The 17411-nt window shown below is 40.3% G+C and overlaps 1 protein-coding gene across 3 annotated transcripts in view; it reads right to left on the bottom strand.

Annotated features, from left to right (window-relative positions):
* The window catches only part of igdcc4 (immunoglobulin superfamily, DCC subclass, member 4), a 62480-nt gene that overhangs the window by 31083 nt on the left and 13986 nt on the right, over positions 1–17411 (bottom strand). For all 3 annotated transcript variants that reach the window (XR_006097479.1, XM_042419441.1, XM_042419435.1), the window contains exons 2-4: positions 9700–10014; positions 3765–3906; positions 110–243 (exon numbers count right to left, since the gene is read on the bottom strand). Coding sequence is in view for 2 of the 3 variants with exons in the window: in XM_042419441.1 (XP_042275375.1) it covers positions 110–243; positions 3765–3906; positions 9700–10014 (591 nt within the window). In the remaining variant the exon portion in view is untranslated. The remainder of the gene's footprint in view (positions 1–109; positions 244–3764; positions 3907–9699; positions 10015–17411) is intronic.

Raw genomic sequence — 17411 nt, 5'->3', positions numbered from 1 at the left:
TAGCACTGGACATATTTCATAGTTCAAGATTTTTTGAGATTGGCATGGCAGCTCCCAGCAGGGCCTGGCTGCCTATTCAAACACTATAAAGCACTGCGACAGACCTCACCTGTGGTGACAGTGAGCCTGGCTTCATGACTGATGTCCTTCCTGGCAGAGTTGGATGCAACACAGCGGTAGGCACCCTCATTCTCCTTGGTAACCTCCAGAATCTGTAGCACCCCGTTAGGGAGGGAAATGAACCTGTTGCAAACAGAGGAGAGGTTACAGAGGGAGAGAGGGTAAGAGGACGAATGAGAGAGGGACAAACAACTGAATAAATGGTTTAGTGCTGTGTGGAATGAAACATCCAGCTGATCAACTTTGCAGGGGTCCTGCTGGGTCCTCACAGGGCTCCATCCTTTATTCAGGAGTGAGACTATTTTGTGCAACCACTTCAAGGAAGAAGGAAGAATAGGAAGGAAGAATTCAAGGAAGAACATAATTATAAGTCAATTCAAAAAGTGACTGCAAGACAGGAACATCAAGGTGAAAGTTTTCTGGACAAATACAAGAGCTTCACAGCATCACAGATACAAGCAGTGATTAAGCTTGCATATTTAATGTTTTTGGGGTACATTGTCTACTTGTACTGTTGATATTTACTAAGACTGTTTATGTCCCACAGCTCTCTACTTCTCCCTCCCTTATGGAGGTCATGTTCCAGATGTATTACTCCAGGCCCCCAGGGCCCTGGCAATGTAATACCATCCCACAACCTCTTATTGCTGTTATCATAGCCTATTAATCCTGCCAAAATGTGATCAGTGTGAGGGAGGGAGGAAGGGAAAGGGTGGGTTGATGGACAGTGGAGAGGAGGTGAGAAAAAAAAGAGAAACAGAGAGAGGGAGAATAAAGAGGGAGTGGATGGGAAAAACAAAGAATAAAGAAAGAAAGAGACAATGGAGGACAGAAAGCCATGAATGTAAAGAAAATGGCAATAGTTGAGTGACAGGGAATAGAAATGGAAAGGGGATAATAGCAATGAGAAAGAGCAAGAGTGAGGCAGAGGGACCAACAGAGAGGAAAAGACACATTAGAGCAAGAGAAAACAGAGAAAAAGCCAGTGATGTATCAATCATCCTTTGGCTCATCTTTGTGAGAGGTCATTAACAGCACCTGAGGTGGGAAAACCACATCCCACCAATAAGACCTTATGAGCAGGGAGCTGTTTGCGGGTCATGCAGGGCTACAGCAGCCATTAGCACTTAGTTCTGTGCAATGAGGCTGGAAACAAATTCCAAGGTGCCAGAGCCAGCAGAGCCACAATGAAATGTCAATATCGTTAAATGGCTCAGCAAATGAGAATATTTGTGAAAGATAACTGAGAGAGAGACCTGTCATACACCAGTCGAGGATGTGGCAGAAGGTATTTTTTCTTAATCTTTAAGAGCACAGGGTTCATAGTCTGTAAAGTTTGTTTTAAACTCAAGGTAATTCTTCAAGGCCTGTAGTTGCTGAATACTGACTTCTATAATGGTTTTTTACTTCTAATCCACTTCCAAAGCCACATTATTACTGTAGAATGGAAATATAAAAAAGTGAACACAATTGTTATGACTGCAAGTTCTGTTCATTTAAACTATTTAGTTAGTACATTTTCCTTGCATTCAATTGTCAAGGTCAAATTAGAGTGCTTAACTAACTCTGCACTCTGACTCCTTCACTGAGGCTTGTAATTGCGTACACTATGTGCTCCAGACGAATATACAAAGAAGATGAGGTAATGGTAAGGCTACAATTAAGTGGCACTACACAATTTGCATGTAAATGTATGTTTCATATATTTAATGAGCAAAATTTAAATGTCAAACTAGACAATTAAGAGATTTTATCATTTTCCAGGTTCTGTTTGTGTTGCGCTGACATTCACAGCTGGTTTCAGACAAAACCCACTATGGGTAATAAGCATGGGGGGCATGTAAAATTTCTTGGTCCAATTTCAATTGAAACTAAAAAAATCTGCAAAACTTTAATGTAATCAAGAGGTACAACCCTGAACCCCTGTTCCTCTACCTTTTTTCTTAGTACAAATGGGTGATTCTGAAATAATTTACAATGTTAGATGGATAAAGCTTTTGTAATGAACTGCAAACAGACAGTGACACAATATTTGTTATTGCTAAATTAAATGGATGATGGAAACAGTACTATCTTTTATCTGAACTAGGATTTAATCTTGATGGAACTTAACCCAGAAAACCAAGTTATAGTTCTTAATACTTAAACTTAATGAATACAGCTGCAGATCAGAGACCCAAATATGCAGATGGAGCCAGAAAATCTTTCATATCTCATTGTGTTTTTCTAACTGAACTACAATTTAGTTTATTTTCTATAAAAAGTTAAATTATAAAGTCATGATATGACTTATTTATATGACTTTTCTTTTGTTTCAAGACAAAGTGAGATTAGTGGGTTAGTGAGGTATGTTGATCATAAAGCCAGGGTTTTCAATGTCACAAAGGTGGCTCTCTTTTAACCTGGCTAGATCACCATGGTAACTTATACTGCAAACTTAACCTGGTCCGAACAGGTTATGTTCCGAGTTTCGGCTTAAATCGGCAATAAAAAGCGCTGTCCTTTCAATAACCACCTGATTTGCTGCCAAATCTGTTTAACACTGCTGGTACTGCAGCTATTAGAACACCGAAAATTGATTAGTCTTTTATCATACTTACCATTGATTTGATATATCATATTATAATTTGTAATGGTGCAAGAGGTTAGGGTTAGGTTACTTCCGGGATGGGATTTTGTTACAATATATCAAATTGTATTTCAAATTAAAAAATAAATAAATAAATAAACTAATGAAGAAATACTTTGAACAAAAAAAAAAGATTAATCTATTGGTATTTGTCACAGATAATATTCCATCTATAATATCAATTTCACTTTGATTTGGCCAGAATCTAAAGTGATTTCCACCTATCCTTCATTATGGGACAGAGTCAGACCTAAATGCACCTCTTGAGTATAATGTTTCAAACTGCTGCATCAAGTTTAAAGTTTAAGAGCTCTGGATGTGGGAGGCACGGAGAGTGCAATGAGTGGTAAAATAAGTATATAAACTAATTACTCAATTAATAAATAAATTATTTTTTTAATTAACAAATTTACACGATTAGCAATTTTCTGCCAGCATTCCTCTCTCACCTTATTTGCAGCAACAGTGTTGCTTTTTGCTGTGATAATGTATTTATATTCTCCATAGCTCTCCATTATGATGACCTGTTCCTCCTGACTGAGGCAGGCAGCACGCGATCGGTCCATTTTGTGCAGAAAAAGAGTCAAATGACACACCAAATGCCCCCTTTCATGGGGATGTGCACAGAGCCTGAAGCAGAAAGCCTGAGTTAACAAAGAAAGTTCATAACCACTGTCGTGATACCACTTATCACTGAGTGCGAGTTTAGGGTTTGTTGAGCCAGCTCACACAAAGAAAGCCTGAGTATGTTGAACTTGCTTCATAGTACACCCCTGAGGGCAGGGCTAACGAGGCTAGATGCAGGGCAAGTGTAGAGGGAAAAGCAGGCTGGAGAAGGAGCACAGAAGGGAAACACAGAGCAAACAGAAAACCAAAACCCGGAAAACACATTAAAGACAGGAGTAGGACCATGGCACTCACCACTACTAATAAAATACATTTTTTTTTTTTAAAAACAGACGAGAGGAGAAGATCTTAATAAGATGAAAGATAATAATAACACAAGCAGAGTCACCTTGCATTCTCAGGGACAGCCACTTTGTCCTTTTCCCAGGTAATAACAGGTGTGGGTACTCCCTCAATCTGGCACTCAAAGCGAGCAGCTCCCCCAGTGGGCACTGTTTGGGGTGATGGCTCCTGATGGAACTGAGACAGACCTGAGGGTATAGAGACCATAGAGATCAGGGGATAGCAAAGCAGAATTAGCAAGATACAGTAGCCACAAAACTTAGTAAAAACGTAGTTTACTTGTGTTAATATTAGGAGCAATTAGAACCTGAACTAATGCTTTAGCAATTTACCTTTTTTATTGAGTGAAAATCTGTAGAGGTCATGTCATCTACAGGTACCTTTGATATGATGCACACAGGCCTAATTTGTTTGATGTAGCTCACACATGATTTGACAGATGTATGCAATTATCTTGAATGTCTGTACCATTATTGGTCTCCAGCTCCCTTTTCCACCAGTGCCAACATGGACAACGTTTGAGTGCAATACAAGTAACATTGACTACATGGGCCGCAAAACCAATCTGGTTGAGGTGAAAAGGTTTCTGTACACTAATTGTGTACACCATTCAAGAATTGTGGTTTCACGCCTAAATATAACATTAGAAAATAAAGCTGGCCATCCAATCTCATTCACAGCTTTTGTTTAAATATCCAATTTGTGAGATTTTTTTTTTCTTTTTTATTTCACTTGCTTTATTTTAAAAACTTAGTTTGAGTATCTGTGCATAACACTGCTACAGTCTATATTTCACAAGATCTGCTTATTGTATTCAAGCCATTTTAGGGCTTTTAAAGGTACTATTTCGAAATGTGTAATTTAATTAAAGACTTGTTCAGACTCTTTAAATACAATTGAATGTCCTGATTAGGGGAAATTTGGGGATTTAATCAGGCTTGGCTAGATTATTTCTCCTTTCCAGGTCTAATCTTGGCAGGGCTCCAGTTTTCACAGTCTCAACACATTCACACACAGGGGAATGCCTCCTACTGTAGATATTACTGAGCACCAGGGGGCAGCAGTGAACACTATCTGAGGGCCTCTAACCTCTGACCCTAACAGGCTGTCGGAGGAGAGAACAAAACTGGTTGGCTGTCCCAGCCACTTCGCCTGTAGCCCTGACTGAGGAGTAGAGAGTGGGGGGTGGATCAAAGGAAAGAGCAGAGAAAGAAGACAGAGAAGGCAAACTAAGGCAGGGAGAAAGCTGGGAGGTAACATAAGAGAAGAATCCAAATCCCAACTGATATAACTGTGCAGAGAAAATGCAGTATATATGTAGTAATGGCATAAAACTAACATTACCCCCATGCAATAACACATAGTGAATCATTATATCACATACATATTGTGTGCAGCAAAATGTAACATGACAATAAATTGATCAATTAATCAATTTTAACATGAAAATATTTGGTAATCAGTATTTTTTCTCTGGTTTCTGTACCCTGTCCTGTAACATGTTTACTCCATGTAGAGCTAATTGCAGAATTGATGCAGACCAGATTTGTAGAGTTGGTCATGTAAAAACATGTAAAGATTAACTAGCAGTAGCATGTACATAAATCTGCTTTGCAGGAAGGACAAAGCAGATTCACACATTTCAAAAAGCTGACAGTAGAAGAGATACTGTTTAATCAAAGAAGTGATTATGAGTGAACAACTGACGCAGCTATCACTTTTACAATAGATTAGATCTTATGGGTAATACAGTATGTAATTTGCTTTCAAAGACCACATTTTCACTTACTGTATTTACATTTCACAGTGTGATACTATTCTCCACATGTTATATTAACTGTCAGTTTCCTCCAATCATGTTCTGGTGGTACAGCAGAAACAACATGGTGTCTATACCAAATGTCATGGCAATACATCCAATAGTTGTCACAACATTTCACTCAGAACCAAAAATGTAAAAAACAAACAAAAAAAGAACCTACTGGTGTCCCTAGTAATTAAAGTAAAGTCAGTAAAGTCAAGGAATCAGAGTCAGTAGGCTTCATTCTCTGGGGATCATGGATGTCTGTACAAAACGTCATGGCAATCCATCCAGCCATAGTCAAGATATTTCAGACAGGAACAAAACAGTGCACCGACCAACAGACAGACATTGTCATCCACAGAGCTAAAAAGCTGTACATGTGGAGACACAGTGGGATGTCATACGACTTTAAACAAACAAGAGCCTGGCACAACCGTAGCTCTCTGACTTGTTTCAGAGGTGGGTGTTATAAAACCTTCAGCTAATAACATGGCTGTCTCGAGATTTCTAAAGTCTAGCTATCACAATTTTTGAACAAGCCAACAAACTGGCCATCTGTGTTTTTCGACTGAGCTGGATGATTTCCCCCCCCTGTGCTAAATGTGACATTGACATTGAAAACTGCATAAACGAACAAGAAAAAGAACAAAATTAAATAATTAATGTTGGACAACTGGGCTGAAGTAACAATGTTTCTCAATGAGTGTGTAGATGCTGCATGCTGACACACATTTTTGGCCATAGTAGCAGAAAGGATTTCAATCATTTCAGAAAAAACTTGTAATGGCTGTTGCTTAGCAAGGTTTGCAGGAGGAGTTGATGATTAACCCCTGCCACTTCCAGCCATTACAGCATGATGCCCTCATGTAAACACACCACCTGTAACACTACCAGAGTGCCAGATTCACTGTGTGTGAGTGTATGCATGTGTGTAAATTTGAGTGCATGTGTGCCAGGCTACTTGTACCTTAGTGTTAACTCTACTGTGTGCCTTAATGTTTGTGCACAGTCTACCTGTGATTACATTTCTGGATCACTGTGTGCATGTGTGTGCTTGTGTGTGCATGTGAGCAGTGAAAAACAGCTGATCAGTGAGAGTGCACATTAACGGACATTAATTCAAAGGGGGGTAGTGGGTGTTCGGAGAAGACATTTTACCCATGCTGTGATGGAACAATGGTGACTGGCTGGGCTTCCACCTCCACTCTGTCAAAGCATAATCATATTAGTCTTTTCCCAGGACTCCATGATTTCATTGCGGTCCTTAGGCCAGCAATGAAATTCCATGGCAGATCCGTTCGGCACCATGCAGAGCACACACTCAGATGTTGCAAAGTTGACACTCTTCTACTCAGGCATGTGGTGGTGATACACTGGGCAAATTTTCAGAGTAACACTCCCAGTAAAAGGTGGCATATCAAGCCACAGGGTCAAAATATGTCTAATTGCTTCCTAGCAACAAGGTCTTTCTATGTTTTAAAAGAACATTTTAAGGCAGCCCCTTGGGCACTGCTCTATGTAAAGTGTGTAACCTTTTGTTGCGCTACATAAAAATTCCCCATCTTGTCTCTTTGCTCCCTCTCTTTTTCTTTTTTCATTGCTTATCTCTCTCTCTCTCTCTCTCTCTCTCTCTCTCTCTCTCCTGCCCTTGACTTTACCCCGACTTTTTCTCTGTCTTTGTCCATCCCTCTATCTATGCCCCACTCTTTGGCCCCACAGCTATCAGATTGCAGCTCTTTTCCCCTCCCCTTGTGCAAGCAGATAGTTCCACCCATGACCTCTTTGCTACCCAGCTTTCAGGCTGAGTAACACTGTGAAAACCCATTAAACATTCCCCCAGTCTCAACACATATTTGTAATAGCTACTGGAAAATGTGTGCAGTATAAATTTTTCATATTTACAGTACACTGCCCTTGTTAATAGCGGACAACAGGAATCCACTTACATTTGTAAATTTGTCTTCTTTTTTTTTTTTAAGTAAAAGCCAGCCAATACGACAATAAATGTACTTGAGCTACCATTTCTAATCTCGAAAAGTGATTCTCCACATCCTCTTTTCATTGGGAATGGAATGAACATTTTAAGATAAAGAGACGTTTTGTATGCATTAATATACAGCTTCCTAAAGATAACTTACTAAAATCATGCAAGAAGCAAAACAAGGCAAAGGAGGTTCACTGCAATGAAAGAAACAAATTAATTTAAAAAATGTGTGCACCCACAAACTACTAGTGCAAAAATAAAGTTCTTAACCTTAAATGAAGAGAACATGAATGTTTCTGTTTTAGTTCCATTTGAATATGATGCTGTTAAAAATGCAAAGCACTACAATGAAGACAAAACTAAAACATTTAAACTAAGGCGACATGTTGCATGGAGGAGAGAGCATACTTTTCATGGTTATGACAGCAGCTCTGTGATTGAAATGCTGGCATGAATTAGGAAACATTGACATTCACCTCAGCAGTCTCATAATGAGAAAGGTTAATTGCTCTAATTAATGTCAAAAGCTGTTTTTTCCAGTATCATAATTTACCCACGGATGTATTTGGGAAAGGTAATGTGCACACTCTGTATGCTGCCTCTAGCATTTTGCTGAGAAAAAAGTGAGTGAGAGACTGAACAACTCTAAACCTAAATATATTTTTTATCTTTATTTAAAGAGCAAGCAGGTCTCTTTCATTGTCTCTCTCCCTCTCCGACACATTCACATGCTTTTAGACAAGGCACATGCATCATACACTGTGACAGGGAAACTGGAGCAGGTGGCTTTCATAATGTGTTTTCACAGATGTGATCTCTGCTACATTCTCTCTTCAGTCTCATTTCTGGTAGTGAAGACACAGTAGGAAATGAGAATGTCCGCTCAATGTCAGTGTTGAAGCACTTCGGCTCCGACCTCTTGCACACTGGTCACATCTATCTCATAGCCTCTCACCACTGATTTAATTCAAAAAACACACACACAGGCATGCACTTATACACACACACATACAAACTGAAGGTCATTCCTAATGGTCTCTGAAGCCTTTTCTTTCACCATCACTAAAAACTCTCTTCAGCCTTTTCCACTTCCCACCATTCATCCAACATCCCCCTCCCTCCCTTTATTGTCCCTCAAACAAGAGGTTCTCATAAATAGGCATGTGACAGCTGACAAAAGAGGGGGCATCCGCAGAATATACTGTCTCATTTTACACAAAGCTAATGACTAAATAAAGACTACCACTTAAGAGTGTGAGAGAAAGAGGCCTCCTTGGAGGGGTGAATGAAAAGCTACAGTCTGGCCTTTCATCCCTCACACTCACATCCTCCTGATCATTCTCTCATTTTCACCAGCTCTTCCTCTGTCTTTCTGTGCCTTTTAACAGACTGTTGTTTAAGAGTGTACCTGTTCCCAGGACACTTGTTAGCGCTCCAGCAGAGGATAAGTTTCCTATTTGAGGCAGGGGAGAACCGAGTTCATCTCCATCCATGCAAGGAAATTCCCTTGACAAATCTGACAAATCACATTGCTGTGTGTGTGAGTGTGTGTGTGTGTGCTTACCCAACTGAACGCTTTAAATGAATGAACGAATCAAACCAATATTCTGTCATTTATAATAGAAACTACATTTTTCTGCCTATTTCATGCTTTTTGACCACCCAAGTACATACCCACACATGAAGTAGCTTTGGTGAACTTATATACAGTATTGTCAGGTAAGAGTGCCTTAATTACATCTATTATATATATCCTTATGAACATAACTTGGCTTTACAAACAGCAAATATCCACACCTGAGTAGCTCAAACCACACATTTCTTTGGAATTTTTACTTTAAAAATTGAGTTAAACAATTATACAATTATATAATTACAATTATATTTCTCCAAACAATTGATTGACTGACTAATAGTCAGCTCTACTAATGATGCGCTAATGAAATAAATATCCATTCATCTGTCATGAACTTTCTACACTCTTCCTTTTCAGGAGATAGGAGCCTATTCAGCATGTACTGGTTGAAAGGCAGGGTACACTGAACAGATCACCAGTCTATCACAGGGCTTTCACCCACTCACATTGCACCATTTTTTAGCTTCCAGCTCACCCAACTAGCATGTGTTTTAACTGGTAGGAAACACAAGCATCCAAAATAAACCAAGGTACTCCGGGTGTTACTGGGCACTTACTTGCCAGGAGCACGTTTACAGTCCGGCTAGTCAAGGCTCCTAGGGCGCTGGCACTCACGCAGCTGTAGCCGCCCTCCACTCCCCGGGGAGGCTGACCATCCTTAGCGGTGGGCAGCAAGAGGAGGGATCCATTGGCTAAATACTGCAGGAAGTCACTCCCCTCTAGAGGCAGGGGCTGTCCATCCTGAAGCCAGGTGACATTGAAAGGTGTGTCGCTGGACCCCAGGTGGCAGTTCAGCACGAGGGGCGATCCCGGCTCCAACACTACATGGCTGGGCCCAGCCCCGCAGCTCAGCTCCACCGAAACAGGCTTTTCTGTGAGGGGCAAAGAAATAAAAGATTGTTTAACAGTCTACGTTAAACTCATTTTACGTTCATCTTTATTTATATATATAATAATAATTTAATTCCTAAATTTTCTATTTCTGATTTATTTGTCAGTATTTGTGCACGATATGCTGTATGTGCAGTCTTTTTTATTGCTCTTTGAACACTATCACAGCTACTACAACACAACTTTATAAATTAAATATTGTACTTTTTCTTCATTTATTCAATTCATTCAATTATTGTTAAGTTCCTACATCTGCATCGTTTTTCAATTTTGGCTATTTTTGTTTACTTCATCAGTCTCAGCATTTGGCAATTTGTCATTTTATAGCACAACTTCGATAGAGTCAATAGTGTTGGCAGGACAGATGGATAGGGGTAGTGCATTCCAGAGGCAGGGTGTTTTGGGGACAGAGAGGAAGCCAGAGTCAGAGGAGGAGGAGGAGCTCTGAAAATGAAATGGGTGCAGCGGCATGGAAGGATTTGTATGTCAGCAGCAGGACATTAAAGTCAGTGAGAGAGCGGGAAGTCAGAGGTTGATGAGTCCAGGAGTCAGAGGCTGATGAGCTGGTGTGAGAAGAGTGGCTGCTTTATATGCTGCAGTCACATGAGATTTTGTTGTTGATTGACCTTGATCATGTTGATTATTTATTCATTCTTTTAAACACAAGAACATCATCATGAGTAATTTTCATTAATTTCTTTAGTCTTGTAAAATGATCAGTATTTCATTAAAGGTTCTATATGTAGGAATCAGAAATTCCTTCTCATTAGTGACATCTGTGGCCATTAAATGAGCTGCAGTCAACACGCTTGTACTCGCATGCTCACGAGCATGCTCACGGCACAAGACTATTGCAGGTGATGTCTTTTCCTCGCTTACACTTCTCATAATTACATAAAAGATCTCTAACGTTGTGTTTTGCACCGTGTTTCAGCAAAGCATCTCTCACTCCAGTAGCAGGGTGTTTCTAGTCAGATAGCACCGCTTCTGTTGTGTGGTTTTGTCGTTATGCTGATCATTTGTTGATTTCTTGTTTTGTTTGTTGTTAGCGGGAGAGAGGCAAGGCACTCAGAAGTGCACAAAAACGTCACTTCCGTGTGATTTTCGCGGAAAATCCAGCCCAGGTCCTTCACATAGAAATCAGTCCACAAACTGTTACAGACAACCAGGAATGTCAGGAAAGGTCTCATTTTTTACGTTACATTACTACTCATTCACTCATTGGCAATAAAAAATGACTGTCACAATTCTACAGATAGAACCTTTAAATACAACACAATTTTGAGGAGTCACAGTGGCTGATGCAGTTTTTTCTCAGTTAAAGTGAGATAAAAGAAGCAAATCACCCTCTCACATGGTAGAATATTAGTAATAATGCCTAACCACCCTAAGTCATCCAGGTTTTCTACAACAAACTGCCCAAACACAGCAAAGTATGGGCTAACTAGCACTACTACCACTAGCCAAATGGTACAAGCTAACCAAGAAGGGGACGCCCTCTCTTTCCTACGCAATACCATCCCACAGCTTCTCCACCTCGACTATCTTGACAGACTTGACCTTGACAGAGCTAACATGTCCCTCAAACCAGCTACCACAAGCTATCCTTGTCTGATTCCTGTGCTTCCAGGACAGAAAGCGCATTGCTGAGACAGTGTGGAGGAGGAGGAGAGTGACATGGAGAGGCATCACATCATGGTCTTCCCGGACTACTCAAAACAAGTTGTTGAGAGGCAGGCTAAGTTCAACCAGTGCAAACAGCTTCTACATGAAAGACAGATAAGATTCATGCAACCTTCAGTCCACAGATGTCTAATTATCTGAGGGTCGACGCAAGTTCCATGACCCAAAAAAAGCATTGGACTTCATTTGCTCTTTTGCTGCTTCCACTCAGACTGACAGATGAACAACTATCACAGACATCTGCTGCTTTTAATTTACAAGGTTAAGGCTGGTATGATAGACACACAGAAAGATACAATCATTTTTTCTAACTTATATGTAAGTTGCCTGCTCTACATGTATATTTCATAATCTATTTTGTTTTATTTGTGTGTGTGCATGCAAGAGTGTGGTCATGTGTGCATGTGAGTGTGTGTGCGTATAAGTGTATGCATGTGTACAGGTGCATGCGTGTATGAGTGCATGTGTGTGGGTGTATGTTCGAATTCAAGTGTGTGTGTATGTGTGACTGCGGGTGTGTGCTAGGGCTGTGACGATAACTGCATTAGCGAAATACCGCGGTCATGTGATGCCTACCACAGGGTTGAGCTCATTACAGTCATCACCATTTTTTTTTTTTTGCTGATGAAAGTTACTGGAGTCGGCAAGGTCCGTGGATTGGATTGGGGACGCTTACCTCCCTCTCTGTCCAACGCCCTTATCTCACTTATTTTTAAAAAAGACAAGGATCCCATGGATTGCAAAAGCTACAGACCTATCAGCTTGATAGGGTGTGAGGGTAAAATACTCGCAAAGATCCTTGCAAATAGACTCAATAAGGTTATTACTTCACTGATAAATCCAGATCAAGTAGGCTTTAGCCACGGGTGTAGTTAAGATGATAATTTCAGACACCTGATAAATATAATGGATAAATATGAGGGCTCTGCGTAACGAAAAAGTCCCTGTGGCTGCTCTCTGTTTAGACCTGAGAAGGCTTTTGACAGGGTGGAGTGGCAGTATCTGTTCTCCACTATGGAGTCCTTCCGAATTGACACGAAGTTTACTGGCTGGATCAACCTCCTCTACAGTCACCTGAGGGCTTCAGTTGTGACTATCAGTGTTCTTTCACCTTCATTTAAGCTTTGCAGAGGTACAAGACAAGGCTGTCCACTTAGCTCCTTGCTCTTTGTGCTAGCACTTGTGCCCCTGGCAGCGGTCATACTGGCAATTCCTCACATAAAGCAATGTTATATGCAGATGACAGATTAGTTTCCATATCAGAGCCTGAACGGTCTCTCCCATCCTAGTCTCGTATAGCCAGACCTATCTCCACAGCGCTGTGCCAGCACTGAAGAATCGTCTGGCTGCACCCCACTATCATTGTGCTATAGGGGGAAAAAAACGCTCACGCTTTTTTGTATTTCTTTAAACCAATGACAGCCGTCTTGAGCAGCGCTAAGCCCAGAATGCAGCGACTGTCCCCTTGCAAAATGGTGTCGGGGGGGGGGGGGGGGGGGGGGGGATTTGTTTGAGCCCTGGCATAAAACATTAAAAGACATATGTTGACTATGTGATATGACTTTAAATGAACTGTGCACCAATATTCAACTATCTTTTATAGGCACTACCTATTGAAATTCCCCTCAAGTATTTTAAACAATTTGACAGATTGTGCAACACATTTCTCTGGAGCGGCAAATGTCCCAACTGTGAAAATTACAGAGGCCAGTGGATGAAGGAGGGCTTTATATCCCAAACCTTGTATTATACATTATGCCTTTGGCCTCCAGCACATGGTCCACTGGTCCCTATCCCCTGAATGTGCACCTCCCTGGTATGCCATTGAGAGTTCTTTATGTAGATCTATGCATCCTATTCACTTTATCACAGCTAAGCTGACAGCAGATGAACAATCTCACCCAATACTGTCTCATATGGAGTGGTTATGGAGGAAGATTACAGCTATTTGTGAAGTGGATTTGCACCATCACTGCACCACGGTGCAGATGCGGTTTGACAAGGGGGTTGAGACTCTAGGAGATATGTATGAAGGGTGCTCCATGAAGTCTTTTGGCACTCTTAAAGAGACATTTAACTTGCTTCAAAATCAGTTCTAGAGGTATTTACAACTCAGACATCTGTTAGTCCAAACTTTTGGTTCCATTTCTATACCTCCCCCTAGTGCAGACACCCTATACACATACTAGAGTTCTTTGGTAAAGGGCATGAAGCTTCTCACTATTACTTAATCCCTTTGAACTGCTCAAATAAATCAGCCTTTGCCATGAAAGTGGTGTGTGAAGCTGACATGGGATTTTGTTCACAGATGAGGCATGGAGCCTTATTCTGAGGAATTTTAGAAAAATGTCCAGAGAACTTATAACTAGACTTGTTCAATTTAAGATCCTGAATAGAGTATACTGGACTCCATCCAAACATCATAGGGTTAAGTTGAGAGACAGCCCTGAGCGCTAGAAATACCAGTAGGATGAGGGCACTCTGATGCACATGTTATGGGACTGCCCTTACATGCATGACTTTTGAAGAGGAGTCTACGATCACATTGAGCGAATTCTCAGACGTAAAATCCCCTTGTCCCATACTCTTGGTGTTCTGGGTGACCATTCTCTTCTTAGGGATTTATCACCATCAGATGCAGAGTGGGTTCAGATGGCCCTAATGATGGGCCGCAAGCTCATTATGTGTGAGTAGAGATCCCCGTCTGCTCCCTTTGTGAACGTCTGGTTTAGTCAGCTCAGCAAGGTGGCAGCATTAGAGTCTATCCTTTAGGCTCATGAATAGGGTAGCCTGATATCTTCTAAAATGGGAGAAGTGGGAATCCCATATTTAAGACCCTAATTGAGTTTGTGGCCTAGCCTAGCTCCTCCTGTAACCAACTTACACCTGTATTCACTTTTCAAACACTTACTTGGTGTAGCTTGTGACATTCTACCATCGATGACAGTTTGAGTCATACACTGTGAATGTATATATATTTTTGCTTTTTTTGTTTTGTTTGGTTTTGTTGTCTTTTCTTTTGTACCGTGTAGGTTCAAAAAAATGCCAATAAAACTTTAATCGTAAAAAAACCCCCCAAAAAAACCATAATATTGAAAGAACGTTGAAAATGACGGCAAATTAACTAATTGTCATGGTATCATGAAACAAAAATACTCAATCAGTATGTTTTTCCTACTGCACTTTGCAGCCAGATGTTTTCTGCAGTTTCCATAGTCTTTGAATTACTGTATATGACCTTCACAGTATGGTATAATCGCGTTTTTTTCCCCTCTATCTTACAAAAGTAAGTGCTGTGAGAGACATTTTTAATTAATTTCTGTGGAAAACATGATGGCAGGAGAAAAGGGTAAAAATTGTAGATGATCATAGGAGAAAAGATAACTGATGAAAAAAGAAGAAGGTAAAGATCAAGAGAGAGACATAGATCGGAGATAGAAAAAAAGTTGAAGACTGACTATCTTGAATGACGTACATGACAGCACTTAATTATCTTTTATGAGGAGGGTGGTAAGCATGAGAAACACAGGGAAAAACTTGAAATGAGTAAGGGTCAATAGTAGCTCTACATTTTGTTGCACTGCTTTCAGAAGACTACAGATATCAGCCCATGCATTTTCAATGATTACTGCTTTTAAAGCACACATTTTTCGTCATACATTATGCACTAACATCTGTTTCATAATCTGTGTGAGACCAGAGGCAATCCTTATCCTTGTAAATGGATATTAAAATTACACTCAATACTATATCATTGCAAACTTAACAAAAAATATCTATTGAACATACTTCCCTTAGGAGAGAAGTGGAAAGACTGCTAATCAAACCTCAGGGTCATGTGGATCTCTTCAAATTATGATCATTTAGGTTGAGTAAGTTGCAGTTGTAATAAAACATGTCTTTACAGTAAATGATGGTAATATAATTGCTTACTTTGTGCATCTCCATCTTAGTATAGGTAATTTCAGCTGTATGAAAAGGGAGGCACACACAATGTAAACATGTTGTAAGAAAGAAATTAAATTTGAAGAGAATAAATCACCACTGCAAACACCGCATCCCTGTATGTATCTATCATATCCCTGATGGTTACTTGTTTCTCTTATATCGTGCTTATATAAGTCTCTATATTTGACAAATGCAGTCATGATTTGCAAAACTGCGTCTCAACAATTTGGCATTTTTGAAGTTGTTAGCTGCCTCATGATAGTTTGAAAATCATCTGACCTGGCAAATACTGTCAATTGAGTTTAAGTCACTTCAAATGTCTTTTTCTTGAAGTCATTGTACAATTTTATGTGTACTTGTGTACATTTAAACTTCCTGTCCCTCTATAGTTCATTTGAGAAACCTAGTTGTGAATTCAGCTTAGAAACAATATTTTCTCACATACATACATAAAGACAGAGGCACACGCACATACACGCGCATAGGCAGGTTTCCTTCAGCTTCTCTTTCTCTGGCGTTGGATTAATTAAGTTAATGGGAGATGGAATTTTTTCCTTGATTAAATGAGGCCTGACCCCCCACCATCACTTCCTGATGAAGAGGCTGGGTAATGCTGAGAAAGGCTGCACAGCGCTCTGGCACACACACACACACACACACCTGCCATGGAGATAACATGCATGCACACACGTGCACCCAAAATCAAACACACATGCAGACATACAGGCAGACATGTTAATAACACTAAAACAGGCATACAATCTTGTAGGAACAGAAACACTCGCCTACATGCACACTAACACACACAGACACAGATCACCTCCACTGCTCCTCTCTTCCTCTCTACCATTTCAACTAATTAGGTCTCATTAAGTCATTAAAACGTTAGCAGCCATTTCCCAGCTCACTGCCAATGGTTTCACTTGGCGAGAGGTTGGGATCATTCTGTGTTGGATATGTAAGCCATTACACCTCATAAAACTGAAGTAGAGGTGTGATGAGTAACGTGCTAAAAAGAAAAAGAAAGCTGGAAAACAGTAATTTACTATTAGAAGGTTTAGACACTTTAACCTCTGTAAAGCTAATTATAATAAAATAGATAAATAAAATGTCAGTGTCCAACCTAGAAAAGTTGCTGTAACATTTTCTGAACCAAAGACTAACATGACCTACTATATTTTTAAAAAGAAGGCATGGTACGCATATCACATATTTCAAGTAATGGCTATTTCATCTGGGAATAAAACACACACACACACACACACACACACACACACACACACACACACACACACACACACACACACACACACACACCAGACACCTCACCATGCCCTAGATTTGTGGCCATGTACTGCTCACACACACATTTCTCTAACATGTACCCACGCACGCACACCCATTATAGCACACACAGACACATACACACCCACACAGTAACTGTCAGTATCTCATGAGGAGACAATGTGGTGAAGAGGGGGGATCCGTGAAGTGGCCATTTTGCCATTTTACTGTACAAGTGGGAGCTGCTGGATAGGACAGGGTACACTCTGGGATATAGTAGCGGCTGTGCAGTCTCGCTGAGCTCTAGTGAATGGATTGTGATGGCACTGCGCCAAGAGGTTCATAGCTTACTCTAAGTAGAGAAAGGACAGTGGTTTACAAAAGGGAGAGAAGAGAACAGAGAGATGATGATGAAATAGAAACAGTCTGACAACAGAAGACAATCAAAGATAGAGAAAAAGAA

The sequence above is a fragment of the Thunnus maccoyii genome, chromosome 1, assembly GCF_910596095.1.
Source record: "Thunnus maccoyii chromosome 1, fThuMac1.1, whole genome shotgun sequence".
Lineage (NCBI taxonomy): Eukaryota > Metazoa > Chordata > Actinopteri > Scombriformes > Scombridae > Thunnus > Thunnus maccoyii.
Note: the sequence above shows the minus strand (reverse complement) of the source record. Positions and strands in the feature narration are given on the sequence as shown.